At 35.5% G+C, this 17,031-nt stretch overlaps 1 protein-coding gene across 1 annotated transcript in view; it reads right to left on the bottom strand.

Moving 5' to 3' along the window:
• Nucleotides 1-17,031, bottom strand: part of KIAA0586 (KIAA0586 ortholog) — a 105,973-nt gene that overhangs the window by 61,946 nt on the left and 26,996 nt on the right. The window contains exons 15-20 of the mRNA XM_060142018.1: nt 16,002-16,196; nt 14,348-14,535; nt 12,408-12,521; nt 10,786-10,866; nt 3,280-3,473; nt 1,607-1,725 (exon numbers count right to left, since the gene is read on the bottom strand). Of these exons, the coding sequence (XP_059998001.1) occupies nt 1,607-1,725; nt 3,280-3,473; nt 10,786-10,866; nt 12,408-12,521; nt 14,348-14,535; nt 16,002-16,196 (891 nt within the window). The remainder of the gene's footprint in view (nt 1-1,606; nt 1,726-3,279; nt 3,474-10,785; nt 10,867-12,407; nt 12,522-14,347; nt 14,536-16,001; nt 16,197-17,031) is intronic.

The following is a 17,031-nucleotide window of genomic DNA, read 5'->3' on the forward strand; positions in this document are numbered from 1 at the left end:
CTCGATAATAGTAAGACATAGACCCCAGTTAAAAACTGAGCAAAAGAGTTTTAAAGATACTTCATCAAAGTAAATATACAAATGACAAATAAGCACAAGAAAAACTGTACAACATCATTAGTTACTGGGGAAATGCAAACAAAACCCACGATGAGATATCTCCACATGCTTAGTGAATGGCTATAATTAAAAACATTGACAACAAGCATTAGTAAGGATGTGGAGCAGCTGGAACTCTCATTCACTGCTGGTTGGAATGCAAAATAGAACAGCCACTTTGGAAACATTTAGCGGTTTCCTATAAAGTTAGATATCTACTTACCATATGACCAAGAGAAATTAAAAGATGTATGTAAAAGATTAGTTTGCAAATATACATAGCACAGCTGTATTTATAATAGTCAAAAACTAAGACTACAAATGTCCATCAACGGGTAACTGGATTAACAAATTATGGTACATACATGGAGTGTAATATTTATTACTATATGCAACAACATGACTGTCAAAGCATTATGCTAAATAAAAGAAACCAGACACAAAAGACTAAATACTGTATGATTACATAAGTATGAAATTCTAGAAAAGGCAAAATTCAATGATCGAAAGTAGATCAGTGGTTGTTAGGTGTAGTAGGCATGGGAGGGGGTTAGGGATTGACTGTAAAGTGGCATGAGGGGACTGTTGGGGATGATGGAAATGTTTTTCTATAACATGACTGTGTGGCTAACATGTGGCTGTGTTTGTTTAACAAAACTTGTCAAACGGTACACTTAGAATTCGTGAATTTTACGGCAAGTAAATTATGCCTCAAAAAGCTAATGGAGAAAGAGGGGGAAGAAGAGGGAAGGAGAGGAGGATGAAAAGGAGGAAGAAGGAGGGAGAGAAGAGGAAGAGGAAGGAGGAAGAAGAGGTGAATGGTGTGGGCTCCCTAAAGAAAGAGGCTCTATCCATTCAGGAAATACTTAAACTCTTCTTAGGTGTCAGTCAAGGGCTAGGCACTAAAGGAGAATCACGCTTACTTGTGAGTAATTTATAGTCTAGTGAGTGAGAGAGATATGCAAGCCAATCATAATACAGTTTGATGGTTACTATAACAAAGGTACACAGACACAGGGGCCTCCCTGGTGGTGCAGTGGTTAAGAGTCTGCCTGCTGATGCAGAGGACACGGGTTCGTGCCCCGGTTCGGGAACTTCCCACATGCCGCGGAGCGGCTGGGCCCGTGAGCCATGGCCGCTGAGCCTGCGTGTCCGGAGCCTGTGCTCCGCAACGGGAGACGCTACAACAGTGAGAGGGCCGCGTACTTCAAAAAAAAAAAAAAGATACACAAACAAACACACACAAAGTGCTATGGGAAAGAATGGAGAGATTGGAGGTAGGAGGGATGGACGCTGACAGCATAATCTGAATGCTGCAGTATGTAATAAGGGAGTGAGGGAGAAATAACTTCCACTACAGAAAACTGGGAAGTGACATTGAAAAGAAGAGGACTTTTATCTTTTGTCAACCAAGGACTATGTGACCTCTAGAATATATAAATTCACAACAACCTGAAGGTTTTGTCTTATAATAACAAAAAAAGCTGAAAGATTCCATTTCACTTACCAATGTCAGAAGTCAATGGCTCACTGGCCTCACTGACTGAGACACTGATGTCAGCTGTGGCCTGCTGTTGGACTGGAAGAAGCCCAGAGATCATTCTTGACATTATTTCTTGTTCTACCCTGGGGGAAAAAAGTTAAGGATTCCTAAATTTAGTTGAAATGTATAGATGGTTAGAAATAACACCCTTAAAAATAACTGGTACCGGGCTTCCCTGGTGGCGCAGTGGTTGAGAGTCCGCCTGCCAATGCAGGGGACACGGGTTCGTGTCCCCGTCCGGGAAGATCCCATGTGCCGCGGAGCAGCTGGGCCCGTGAGCCATGGCCACTGAGCCTGCGCGTCCGGAGCCTGTGCTCCACAACGGGAGAGGCCACAACAGTGAGAGGCCCGCGTACCGCAAAAATAAAAAAATAAATTAAAAAAACTAACTGGTATCCATGGACACAAACATTTAAATGTGAAAGCAGTCATTCTGAAAGTTGAATCTGGAAAGAAGAATAACTTCAAATATATCTCCTAGAAAAACAAACCGAATCTCTGTGTGGGAGACAGTTTATCAAATTAAAATCTTTCTGATCAGTCTAATGAAAACTTTAACAGCCCTCGTAAATTCAAAATAAGGTTTAGGTCAATGATTACCTGGCATATCATGCACCTAAAATGTTGGGTTCCCTACTCTGAAAGCACATATAAAACCCCACAAGATCAAAGCTAGAAAAGGAGTCCAGCTGCCCTCTCTTCAAGGAAATAAATATATAGACTGCAACACAGGTAGTTTTCCTCTAAAAACGGAAAGAAAATTTACTTTCAAGGTCATTTTTAGGAAGGGAAGTAGGAGAAGAAAAGGAAGGGAAGCCCAATAAGAGACTGCTTTTTTTGTACATTTCTTTAGCGAAGCTAACAGCCTTCTTAATTATTATTATACAAGTAATAGATGTTCATTGTAAAAATCAGAGAACACATAAAAGTTAAAAAAAAAAAAGGCTCACTCACAATCCCAGATTCAAGAATAAACAAAGTTAGTTAACAATTTGGTATTATTTTTCAATATTTTTCCCACGCACGTTTATTTTTGAGTGAGCTCTTCTAAACTGTGGTTGCATCATTAGTATCCTGCTTCATTTATGCACCAGTGTTATTAATATCTTTCTACATCATTAAGTATTTTTCTAAACCCAGTCTTGATAACTGTATGAATATTCAGTTGTTTAGTTTATTCCATAACTTCTTTAAGGTTTCCCACAGGTAAATATAGGTATAAAAGTAGAGTTTATGAGTTTATATAAGTAACAAACAAAACAGTGCCTTGTTTGTAGTAAGCACTATAAGTGCTAAGTATTCTATGGCCTAGTAGCAGAACTGATTATTTCCTTAGGATAAATTTCTGTTAATAAACCACTGGATTAAAGAACTTGTACATTTTTAATGCTTTGTTACTCAGCAATAGCCTCTTTTGTCATAATAGACTGCCTCAGTACAAATATTCAAGGACAGAAACAATACTTGCAACAGTTAGTTAAACCCTCAGCCTCATGTCAGATAGTGTCCAGTGACTACAGCAAAGGAAAAATTTAATAAACAAAAGGAGACAAGGAAGATTTTCAACCAAAATTTCATACGTTCTATTTATACTTGCTACTATAATTCTGTTCATCCCAACACCACTGTAAACTCACCATTGAATTAAGTTATTTTCCAATGTTTCTTTTCTCTGAATTACTTCATCCAGAACATCAGTAGTGGGCTGAAAAGTAGAAGCAACTGGTGGAAACGGAGGGCCATTATATTTTGTAGAAACAACTTTAACACTTCTGTTAAACTCCAGAATTGGTTCAGAGTATTCCAGAATTTCATCACATTTTCCCTCTTCCTGGTAATAATAAAAACAAAACTATTATATTCATGTATCTATTCAACACTTACTGAGTGCTAAGTAGAGATAACTTAGGTAGGTGAATTAACCAACACTTCTAAATTAATCAATAGCATTTTCTAATTGGTGATATCACATTATTTATAGTATACACACTTGTCATATAAATCACATTGAAGAAACTTAATTACACAATTATATTGTGTTTTTAAAGCCCAATATTCAGGGACTTCCCTGGTGGTCCAGCGGCTAAGACTCCATACTCCCAGTGCAGGGGGCCTGGGTTTCAACCCTGGTCAGGGAACTAGATCCCACATGCCGCAACTAAAAATCCTGCATGCCACAACTAAAAGATCCCACACATCACAACGAAGGTCCCACGTACCACAACTAAGACCTGGCGCAGCCAAATAAATAAATAAATATTTTAAAATATATATATTTATTTTAAACAATCATAAAACAAACTAGAAAACTTGGTTATTCCTACATAAAACATTATTAACATTTCCCTCTATAAATTTATTATCATAGTAAAACTAACACTTCCAAATATTACTGCTCACCCTTACAGAACATATAATTTACAGTTAAATATGCAGTTAGGTCATCTTACACATTATTTGTACCATCACATCATGATCAAAAGAGTTACTTCTGGAATTTTTAAACTTTTTATTATGAAAAATATACATGTTTAAAAGTGAACAAAATAGTGCTCATGCACTATATCTGTTACATATAAATAATAAGAATCCCACTTACCTGTTCCCCAGCTTTAACAATTATCAACTCATAACGAACTCTGTGTCATCTATACTTCCCCCATCCACTTTCCCCTTTGCACACCATTTTGAAGTAAACCACAGATACCATATCATTTTATCTGTAAATAATGCAATATGTATCTCAAAAAAAGTTAGGGCTCTTTAAAAAATATAACTCAATAATATTGTCCCATTGAAAAATGAAGTCCACAGCTATTAAGTGGCAGAGCAAGGATAGAAACACTTGTCTTTGAAGTCCAAATTCTTTGCTATTTCTACAATGTTCCTTTCACTTATATATTGAACAGTTGCCTAATGTCTTTGCTATATTCTTACCTTCAAAACATTCATGTCAAGCTCACATGAGAAGACACACTGGTAAGCAAGTAACATTAATGTAGGGCATATCTCTTAATGTTTAAAATAGGATTTTATTTTACGATTGACAAAACTAGTCTTGGTTCTGAAAGTCTAAGAAATATGAACAAATGTCTTCTTTAAAGTTCACTGACACATCATTATTTAAGTAGTCTCTATGTTCTATGATCTTTTCTCCCGTCCTTTATATTTTACTTCCAGCTACTTTTTCCCTCCTTCTATTTAACCATTTCTATCATTTCTATATCTCTTCCTGCTATATGGGCTCTTCCCTTGGATTTTAGACCCCTCACAACTTTTTTCCTCAATATGAACTAACTGGCAAACTTGCCAATAATCCAGAAATGAAAACAGACAAGTGTAATAGAATGAAGAAAGGACAGACTGGAGAGAGGGAAACCAAAGGAAACAAAAAGGAAGAAGGAAGTAGGAAGCAGGAGAGAGGACATGCAGGTGGGAAACAGCTAACAATCATTAAGTTTCATGGAGGTAGCTAGGTGATATAGAAGATAATACTGTACTACAGAATAACAACCTTACAATTTTAAAATAAAAATATATTTAACTGCAAAGTAAAAGGAAGTTTCTCAAAGCTCTGTTACATAATACTGATGGTCAAAAGATATTCAACCATCAGAAACAAGGCAAGGATGTTCCCTCTCACCACTCCTTTTCAACATTGTACTAGAAGTCCTTGCTAATATAATTAGACAAGAAAAGAAAATTAAAGGTATACAGATTGAGAAGGAAGAAATAAAACTATCTTTGCACATGACATGATCGTCTATCTTTGCACATGACATGATGGTCTATGTAGAAAAGCTGAAAAAATCAACAAAAAGACTCCTGGAATTAATTAGCAATTATGACAAGTTTGTAGGATACAAGGTTCACATACAAAAGTCCATCACTTTCCTATATGCGAACAATGAACAAGCAGAATTTGAAATTAAAAACACAATGCCATTTACATTAGCACCCCCCCCCCCAATGAAATACTTAGGTATAAATCTAACAAAACACGTACAAGATCTATATGAGGACAACTACGTAATTCTAATGAATGAAATCAAGAACAAGATAAGTGGAGAGATATTCCACGTTCATGGACAGGAAGACTCAATAACGTTAATACGACAGTTCTTCCCAAATTGATCTATACGGTCAATGTAATTCCAATAAAAATCCCAACAAGTTATTGTGGAGATATCAACAAACTTACTCTAAAAGATATATGGAGAGGCAAAAGACCCAGAATAGCTAATATGATATTGAAGGAGAAGTACAAAGTTGGAGGACGGACACTATCCAACTTGAAGACTTAACAATAATCAAGACAGTGAGGTACTGGTGAAAGAACAGACAAATAAATCAATGGAACACAACAAAGAACCCAGAAATAGAGCCACATAAATATAGTCAACTGATCTTTGGCAAAGGAGCAAAGGCAATACAATGGAGCAAAGATAATCTTTTCAACAAATGGTGCTGGAACAAATGGACATTCACAGGCAAAAAAAAAAAATTTAGACACAGAGATTACACCCTTCACAAAAATTAACTCAAAATGGATTACAGGGCTTCCCTGGCAGCGCAGTGGTTGCGAGTCTGCCTGCCGATGCAGGGGACACGAGTTCGTGCCCCAGGAAGATCCCACATGCCGCGGAGCAGCTGGGCCCGTGAGCTATGGCCACTGAGCCTGTGCATCCGGAGCCTGTGCTCCACAACGGGAGAGGCCACAACAGTGAGAGGCCCACGTATGGCAAAAAAAAAAAAAAAAGGATTACAGACCTAAATGTAAAATGCTAAACTATAAAACTCCTAGAGATAACATAGGAGAAAACATAGATGACTGTGGGTATGGCAATGACTTTTTAAATTTAAGACCAAAGGGACAACCCATGAAAGAACTAATTGATAAGCTGGACTTCATTCAAATTAAAAACTTTTGCTCTGTGAAAACAAATGTCAAGAGAATTAGAAGATAAGCTACAGACTGGGAGAAAATATTTGCAAAAGACACATTCTGATAAAAACTGTTATCCAAAATATACCAAAAAACCCTCTTAAAACTCAATAATAAGAAAACAACCCAATTTTCAAAATGGGCCAAAGACCTTAATGGACACCTCACCAAAGGTGATATAACGATGGCAAACAAGCATTTGAAAAGATGCTCCACATCATATATCAGCAAAATGTGAATTTTTTGATTAATTTTTATTCGAGTATAGTTGATTTCCCATGTTGTGCTAGTTTCTGCTGTACAGCAAAGTGAATCAGTTATACATATACATATATCCACTCTTTTTTAGATTCTATTTCCATACAGGTCATTACAGAGTATTGAGTAGGGTTCCCTGTGCTATACAGTTGGTTCTTATTACTTATCTATTTTATATATAGAGTGTGTATATGTTAATCCCAATCTCCCCATTTATCCCTCCCCCCTCTTTTCCCCCTTGGTAACCATAAGTTTCTTTTCTACATCTGTGACTCTATCTCTGTTTTGTAAATAGGTTCATTTGTATCATTTTTTTAGATTCCGCATATAAGCAATATCATACGATATTTGTCTTTGTCTGATTTCACTCAGTATGAGAATCTCTAGGTCCACCTGTGTTGCTGCAAATGGCATTATTTTGTTCTTTTTTATGACTGAGTAATATTCCATTGTATAAATGTACTACATCTTCTTTATCCATTCCTCCATTGATGGACATTTAGGTAACTTCCGTGTCCCGGTTATTGTAAATAGTGCTGCAGTGAACACGGGGGTACATGTATCTTTTTGAATTGTGGTTTTCTCTGGATATATGCCCAGGAGTGAGATTACTGGATCATATGGTAGCTCTATTTTCAGCTTTTTAAGGAAACTCCATAATGTTCTTCATAGTAGCTGTACCAATTTACATTCCCACCAACACTGTAGGACGGCTCCCTTTTCTCCACACCCTCTCCAGCATTTATTGTTTGTAGATTTTTTGATGATGGTCATTCTGACCAGTGTGAGGTGATACCTCATTGTAGTTTTGATTTGCATTTCTCTAATAATTAGTGACATTGAGCATCTTTTCATGTGCCTGTTGGCCATCTGTATGTCTTCTTTGGAGAAGTATCTATTTAGATCTTCCACCGATTTTTTGATTGTTTGTTTTTTTGATATTGAGCTGCATGAGTTATATGTACATTTTGGAGATTAATCCCTTGTCAGTCACTTCATTTGCAAATACTTTCTCCCACTCTGTGGGTTGTCTTTTCATTTTGTTTATGGTTTCCTTCGCTGTGCAAAAGCTTTTAAGTTTCATTAGGTCCCATTTGTTTATTTTTGTTTTTATTTTCATTACTCTAGGAGGGGGATCAAAAATGATCTTGCTGTGATTTATGTCAGAGAGCATTCTGTGTTTTCCTCTAAGATTTTTATAGTCCCTGGTCTTACATTTAGGTCTTTGACCCATTTTGAGTTTATTTTTGTGTATGGTGTTAGGGAGCGTTCTAATTTCATTCTTTTACATGTAGCTGTCTAGTTTTCACAGCACCACTTATTGAAGAGACTGTCTTTTCTCCACTGTATGTTCTTGACTCCTTTGTCATAGATTAGGTAACCACAGGTGTGTGGGTTTATCTCTGGGCTTTCTATCCTGTTCCATTGAGCTATATTTCTGTTTTTGTGCCAGTACAACACTGTTTTGATGACTATAGCTTTATAGTATAGTCTGAAGTCAGGGAGCCTGATTCCTCCAGCTCCGTTTTTCTTTCTCAAGGTTGCTTTGCTATTCGGGGTCTTTTGTGTTTCCATACAAACTGTAAAATTTTTTGTTTTAATTCTGTGAAAAATGGTATTGGTAATTTGATAGGGATTGCACTGAATCTGTAGATTACTTTGGGTAGTATAGTCATTTTAACAATATTGATTCTTCCAATTCAAGAACATGGTATATCTCTCCATCTGTTTGTCTCATCTTTGATTTCTTTCATCAGCATCTTACAGCTTTCTGAGTACAGGTCTTTTGCCTCCTAAGTAGGTTTATTCCTAGGTATTTCATTCTTTCTGATGCACTGGTAAATGAGATTGTTTCCTTAATTGCTCTTTCTGATCTTTTGTTGTTAGTGTATAGGAATGCAAGAGATTTCTGTGTATTAATTTTGTACCCTTCAACTTTATCAAATTCATTGATGAGCTCTAGTAGTTTTCTTTTTTTTAATTAATTAGTTTATTTATTATTTATTTTTGGCTGCATTGGGTCTTTGTTGCTGCATGCAGGCTTTTTCTAGTTGCGGCAAGTGGGGGCTACTCTTCATTGCAGTGTGTGGGCTTCTCATTGCGGTGGCTTCTCTTGTTGCAGAGCACAGGCTCTAGGCGCACAGGCTTCAGTAGTTGTGTCACATGGGCTCAGTAGTTGTGGCTCGTGGGCTCTAGAGTGCAGGCTCAGTAGTTGTGGCACATGGGCTTCGTTGCTCCATGGCATTTGGGATCTTCCCGAACCAGGGCTCAAACCCGTGTCCCCTGCATTGGCAAGCGGATTCTCAACCACTGCGTCACCAGGGAAGTCCCTCTAGTAGTTTTCTGGTAGCATCTTTAGGATTTTTATGGATAGTATCATGTCATCTGCAAACAGTTTTACTTCTTCTTTTCCAATTTGGCTCCTTTTACTTCTTTTTCTTCTCTGACTGCCATGGCTAGGACTTCCAAAACTATGTTGAATAAAACTGGAGAGAGTGGGTATCTTTGTCTTGTTCCTGATCTTAGAGGAAATGCTTTCAGTTTTTCACTGTTGAGAATGATGCTTGCTGTGGGCTTATATAGGGCCTTTATTATGTTGAGGTAGAGAAATGTAGATTAAAACAACAATAAGATACCATTACACACCTATTAGTATGGCCAAAATCTGGAATGCTGACAACACCAAATGCTGGCAAGGATATGAAACAGCAGGAACTATCATTCACTGCTGGTGAGAATGCAAAATGGTACAGCAACTTTGGAAGACAGTTCAGCGGTTTCTTACAAATCTGAAAATACTTTTACCATATAAGTCAGCAATTGTGCTCCTTGATATTTACTCAAAGGAGTTAAAAACTTATGTCCACAGAAAAAATCAGATGTTTGGTTTTGTTTTGTATTCGTTTGTTTGGGGTTTTTTGGCTGCACAGCATGGCTTGCGGGATCTTACTTCTCTGACCAGGGACTGAACCCGGGCTCCTGGCAGTGAAAGCACGGTATCCTAACCACTGGACCACCAGGGAATTCCCTCAGATTTTTATAGCAGCTTTATTCATAATTACCAAAACTTGTAAACAACCAAAATGTGGTTTAGCAGGTGAATGGATAAATAAACTGTGGTCCATCCAGACAATGGAATATTATTCAGTGCTAAAAAGAAATGAGCTATCAAGCCATGAAAAGATATGGAAGAAACTTAAGTGCATTTTACTAAGTGAAAGAAGCCAATCTGAGAAAGCTGCATACTGTATGACTCCAAGTAGACTGCATTCTGGAAAAGACAAAACTATGAAGACAGTAAGAAGATCAGTGGTTGCCAGGGACTGGGGTGGGTAGGGGGGACAGATGAATAGTCAGAACACAGAGGATTTTAGGGCAGAGAAAATACTCTGTATAATAGCATAATGATGAACACATTTTTCCAAATCCATAGAATGTACAACATAAAGAGTGAACCCGGGCTTCCCTGGTGGCACAGTGGTTGAGAGTCCGCCTGCCGATGCAGGGGACACGGGTTCGTGCCCTGGTCCAGGAAGATCCCACATGCCGCGGAGCAGCTGGGCCCGTGAGCCATGGCCGCTGAGCCTGCACATCCGGAGCCTGTGCTCCGCAATGGGAGAGGCCACAGCACTGAGAGGCCCGCGTACCGCCAAAAAAAAAAAAAAAGAGTGAACCCTAAGGTCATCCATGGACTTTGAGTGATTATGAAGTGTCAGTTTTTAACAAGTCAAAATTGTTGGGGTATGTTGATAATGGGGGAGACCATGCATGTGTGGGGGTAGGGAACATATAGAAAATTTCTGTACATTCCTCTCAATTTTGCTGTGAACCTAAACTGCTCTAAAAATAATAAAGTCTTTAAAAAGAAAAGATAATCAAATCACGTAAAAAAATGCTAGTAGAAAAATAAATTCACATGATTGCTAATAAGCTTTGTTACCTGTATGATATCGATTACTTCATCGAAGTTAGTTCCTGGAAACTTCACCTCTTCTTCATCTGCCTTCATAAATTCTGGAGTCTAAGAAAGCATTTTCAGAAAGTTTTGGTAGTGTTTAATGTCTTTTTAATTTATACCTAATTTAATTTATCATAATACCATAGCATAAGCTTATAATTACATGCCCCTATTTTTTATTTTGATATCCCGCTCAGACTTGATTTAACTAGTAAATGAAATCCAAGCTAGTCTCCAAGTTATCATTTCAATAGCTATAAAAAACTAGGTATCAGTTTTTCTATCAAGGACTCCACCAACAATGCAACTTAAGTCAATTGATCAAGATGATATAATTGTGATTTCTCTCCTAGAATTAAGATAAAGAAATGTGTTTGTATGTATAGATATATAAGTTTACACATATACAAACTCACAAAAAGACAGATACAGAATCAAATAATTTAGAAGGACAAACAAAATAATTATTTTACAAATTTAGCCTCTAGGCCTCACTATATATAATCTAGTCACCAAAAACCACAATAGACAATTCCTGAGAGCAGAATGATGAAGAGTCCAAAAAATTATTTGTAATCATATATGTTTTAATAAACTTCTGGTTAAAAAAATTACTGATGAAAAATAAAATTAGGCACAAGAGCCATTCAGGGCCAGTTCTATTTTACTATTTCTGATTGTGAAAAAGTGATGTTCTTCCTCTCCTTAAAACTGTATCCTCAGTGAACAAGTTTGCTTACAATAGAGGAAACCTGGGGAAATGTTACAGTGCTATTTTGCTGTGTAGTAAAGTCATAATTTTGTCATTCAATCACAAGCAGCAAATAAATATTAGAAAGAAATGCATATTTTTGCATCGTGTCAATAGTATGACGACAAAGTAACATCCCAAAACATAAACTCCAATTGTCACTATAAAATTCACATTCAGGAAAACTATAATTTAATTCCCATTTAAATCAAGATTCTTCTCCAAAGAGACAGAAATTCTTTCTTCACATATGAGTCTTACAACTTAAGCTACCAAATAGTTACACTAAGGATTATCATTTTCAGAACATTTATAAATGTAAGGATATTAAACAAACTTTCTTTTTCAAGTTCATAAGCAACTTCAGGGACTTCCCTGGTGGAGCAGTGGTTAAGAATCTGCCTGCCAGTGCAGGGGACAACAGTTCGATCCCTGGTCAGGGAAGATCCCACATGCTGTGTAGCAACTAAGCCCGTGCACCACAACTACTGAGCCTGCGCTCTAGAGCCTGCGTGCCACAACTACTGACCCCACGTGCCACAACTATTGAAGCCTAGAGCCCGCACTCTGCAACAAGAGAAGCCACTGCAATGAGAAGCCTACGCACCGCAATGAAGAGTAGGCCCCACTCGATGGAACTAGAGAAAGCCCACGCGCAGCAACAAAGACCCACGCAACCAAAAATAAATTGATTAATTTAAAAAAAAGGCAATTTCACATTTGTTTTGAATCTTTTCCTTAAAACGAATATTATTAAAATAGATTATAATGGAAGACTTTGCATGGAATAACATTAGTTAAAAATCCATAGTCAGACATTGCTCAAAGATATAGAATACATTTCTGAACATACCTGTATCCAGGTTTTCAGAGGAGGAGGAGGAGATGCTTCTTTGGGACAAGACGGAGATAGACCAACATCAGCACTACCATTTGAAATGCTGTCAATATCTACATTGGGTAATATCTAAAACAGAATACAACATCCAGTTTTCAGTTCATCATTTTGACTCAAATATTTGTGAATCTATGTATCAATAACATATTTAACTTTTTATTGCAAAGTCAATGGATAACATTTAAATTATGAAAGCGTGTTTTACAAAATTTGGAAAATAAAAGGGAAACACAAAGAATCCTATTATCTTAAGACAACATCATTTTCACTATTCCCTTTATGTTTTTACTATCCACTTATGCATAGCTAAAATCTAAAACAGTTTCATTCCTGATTTTCCATTGTAATTAGGTCATAAACACCTTACTATACTTCCATATAGACTTCATAATAGTATTTTAAATGACTGTATAGTATTTCAAGAAAATACATGCCTTATTTAATCATTTCCTGTTGGTAAACATTTAGGATATTCACTATTAGATAGATAGATATATATCACTCCAAAAAACGTCATATATACATAGGGGTTTTTTCCCTGAACTTTGAATTATTTCATTATGCTAGATAGCCAGATATTAGGCTAACTTCTTGAGCCAAAAAGCATAAATATTTAAGATACTTGGTAATTACTGCCCAAATGCAATGAAGAGCTCTATTTCCATCATCAAAAACATAATTAATTGTTTTATCCAACCTTCACCCAAATTAGATAACAGAAGTGTTTCAGCAAGAACAGTTTTTAAATGGAGGTATATTATTGTTATTTTAATCTGCATTACCTTGGTAACTAGCAAGATTTAAATTACTCAATTTGATTACTTATAACTTCCTCTTCTGTAGAGTCTTATACATGTTCTTTGAATATTTCTGGATTTGCTCTTATGTTTTCTTATTAATTTATGGAGATTTTTATATTTAAAAATTAAAACTTTCTGTCATATTCCTTTCATATGTTCTCACTGTATGTTGTTTTTCCTTTTCATTTAGGAATCTTTTACATATACAAGTTTTAGATTTTATAGATTCAAATCTATTTTCTTTTTTTTTTTTTCAAATCTATTTTCTATCATAACTAAGATTTTTCCTCTATATCCAGACTTAACTTCATTTTTGATAAGGACTACACGCAATTATCTTCTAATTCGTCTATGTTTTTATATCTTGTAGTTATACTTTAGCCTGTTGCCTATTTGGAACTCACTTGATACACAGTAAAAGTTTAGAGTCTAAAACCGATCTACTTTCCACACTGCTAACTAATTATAACATACATTATTTCATTTAAAATAATCTTATTTCCCACTGACTAATGAACTATCTATCACATATTACAGTCTTTTTAAATAACCAAGGCTATTTCTGAAATAGGACCAGTATCAAAACACTTTAACTTTTCTAAACCTTTGTTCTTTCAAATGTCAAAATGATCCTAAAGTTCAAGTTTTAAAAAAATTATGGCTTTTATTTTTTTATACAATTTCACTTAAATTATACATTAACTTAGGAAGAATTGTCATCTTGAATATTTAAGCTTCACATTATAAGTTCTCTCTCCATTCATTCAAGTCCTCTTATATATGTTTGTATAAAATTAAAGTATTAATTATATAAGACAAACACATTAAGCCTTTTTAAAATTAATTATTATATACTATTGAATTGTTCCCTTTGGAATATCATCAAGTCAACTGGATATGAGTTATCAGCTTAGAAAAGGTAGCTTAAATCATGTAGAACAAGGATAGCGATATCACATTAATATCATAGTTTTAAAGAAGGAAAGACCCATCATGAAAGCACAGTTTTCATGAAGCAATATAATAGATTTTAAGTACTAAAGTTAAGCCAAATATTTTTTTCCTTAAATTTTTCTGTTCATGCACACTGAATACCTGCACAGTAAGCTGAGGAGGATCCCTTTTTTCTGACTTCATTCCTACAACTGCTATGTTAGGTTTCTTTACTCCAGTTTCTGTTTTTCGAGATGATGGTGGAATAGAAGTAGTCACTGTTACAGGGTGTGGCTTGTTTACAATTACTCCAGCAGGTGGCATGGAATCACTATTACTTTGGGTTTGTCCTAAAAAATTTGGGGGGAAAAGAAGTCAACCATTTCAGAAGTAAAGAGAAATTCTAATATAAAACCTAGATCTTTATGCCTAAATTCTCACAGGAAAGGAAAGCACTATCTGCAATCACCTTTTCCTCTATCATCACCACTGCCATCATACTCACCATGTCATCCTTTTAGCAGCGACTAACATTAGGTGCTCATATGTACTAAACAGTTCACATACACTATCTAATTTAAATAAGCCTATGGAATATTAATATTATCCACATTTTACATTTGAGGGAGCAGAGGTTTAGAGACATAACTTAATTTGCCAAAGGTTATGACAGTAAGTGGCAAAGCCAAAACTAAAGTGTATTGCATTGTGTTGTATTATTTTTATTCTCAAATCTTCATAGGGCAGCAACAGACAGAAATAAAACCGACAACAAAATACTAGTGTTTGACTACCAATAAAGAGCACGTAGGCCAACTATCTGCTAACTATCATAGCTGTCAAAATTTTGTTACCTTTCACTTCAAAAGTTCCACTTGTTTCCTAAATTTCAAAGTAAAGAGGGACAGTGCAGTGCATTCATTAAAAACACAGACTCTAAAGTCACACTGCCTGGGTTTGACTCTTGGCTCCACTCTAGCTATGTGGCCTTTGACAAATTACTGAACTCTTCTGTGCCTCAGTTTCTTCATTTATAACATTGGTACATTACCATGCATTTTATACAGTGGATTAAATAAGTTAATATATATAAAGTGCTTAGATCTGTCCCTGGCACACAGTAAGGACTTTATAAGTATCAGCTATTATTTTAGTAGAAGACATGTTTGAACAGACAGCTACCAAGTTGACATGCCATTAACACATAATATCAAAAATAAAAAATTCTCTTATGTTGAAAAATATTCACATTTAAATAATTCACCAAAATTAAGAATCGCAGTGATATTTAAAGAAAAAAATAGCTATCAAAATTTGAAGAGCTAGTGTGAGAACAAAAATTATTTGCTCAACTTTTACAATGATGGACCTGAGAGGCCTCAAATAAGTTAATAACAAACTATTAGCTTAGAACACACAACTACATAATTTTTACTTATCACGGCCTAGTGCAAAAGTATATAGAAGGTAATTCAAAGTACTTTCTCCTAAGATATGATGATATTAAACCAATCAAAATCCTCAAGTTCTTTAATTATTATGAATATCTATGACATGTCTAAACATTATTTTAATTTCATTTCATCTACAGAAATATATTATAAAATACCAAAAGAATGTTTCCTGTAAGTGAAAATATAGCATCATTTCAGAGACTGCTACTACACAAGTAAGACACATTCTGAGGCCCTACTCACAAATACAAACAACACATAAAGGAAAAGGTAGGTGACTGCTATGTCAGTATCACTTTGTAATTTCTGCTATTGCTGATTAGAATTCTAAAATTTACCCCATATATTTTGTTGCGTCTTACCTAAAAGAACTGCCATAGGAATTAGATGACCTTCCAGTGTACCTGAAAAAGTAGGCATTTCCCGGCTTGGGCTGAACAAATACTGCTGCTCACCAGGAGACAGTGTAGTTATGGTATGTTGCAGTTTAGAATCTGTCTTTGTAGGTTTTGTTGCATAAAAGTCAGTTTGTGTTCTTATTGACTTCACTTTAGTGCCTATAATAATGACCAATGGCAGATATTTTAAAATATTGTTTGAACATCTACTATGCAGTCATCTACAAATATAGCAACCCTTCTTCACAGAAAGATCTCATTCTATATAATAAGGTTACAGGGCCCCAAAATATAAGTAAACCAGGGGTTGGCAAACTTTTTCTTAATTGGTCAGATAGTAAATATTTTAGCCTCATTGGCCGTGTGGTCTCAGTGGCAACATCTCAACCCTGCTGTTGTAGCATGAAAGCACTCATAGACAATACTTAAATGAATGAGTATAGCTATGTTCCAATAGAGCTTTATTTATAAAAACAGGCAGCTGACCTGCAGGTCATGGTTTTTCAACCTCTGAATAAATGTAACAACTTGTGCAGCTACTATGATAGAAAAGATACAATAACTAGAATAAAATGTTGAATAAAGATTCAAAAGAATATTCAGAACGTATTATTTAACTTGTTACATTTTTTCCTATGAGTTTAAGAAAGTTAATCATCATTTTTGGAATTGAAAATTTTTTCATCCTCTCATTATTCTGTATAACCAGGCTTTATCCTTTGAAATTATGTACAGATAATCAAATTCTATACTTATTAAAACCTTGCAGAAGTTAATAACATTATACATTTTTAATCACTATTTAGTAAACCTATATAGATATTAAATCCTGAATTCTTAAATAATTAGAAGTTTTTCTGATTATCTGTCTCTCTGGAGAAGAACATAAATTTCTGTGGAACCTGAGAAAAGTGAAGAAAACTAAAAGTGTAAAGGAAAAGAAACTAAAATCTCCTCTATTGATAAATAAATACCTGACATTTCTACATTTTTA

Source organism: Lagenorhynchus albirostris, chromosome 1 (assembly GCF_949774975.1).
Source record: "Lagenorhynchus albirostris chromosome 1, mLagAlb1.1, whole genome shotgun sequence".
Taxonomy (NCBI): Eukaryota; Metazoa; Chordata; class Mammalia; order Artiodactyla; family Delphinidae; genus Lagenorhynchus; species Lagenorhynchus albirostris.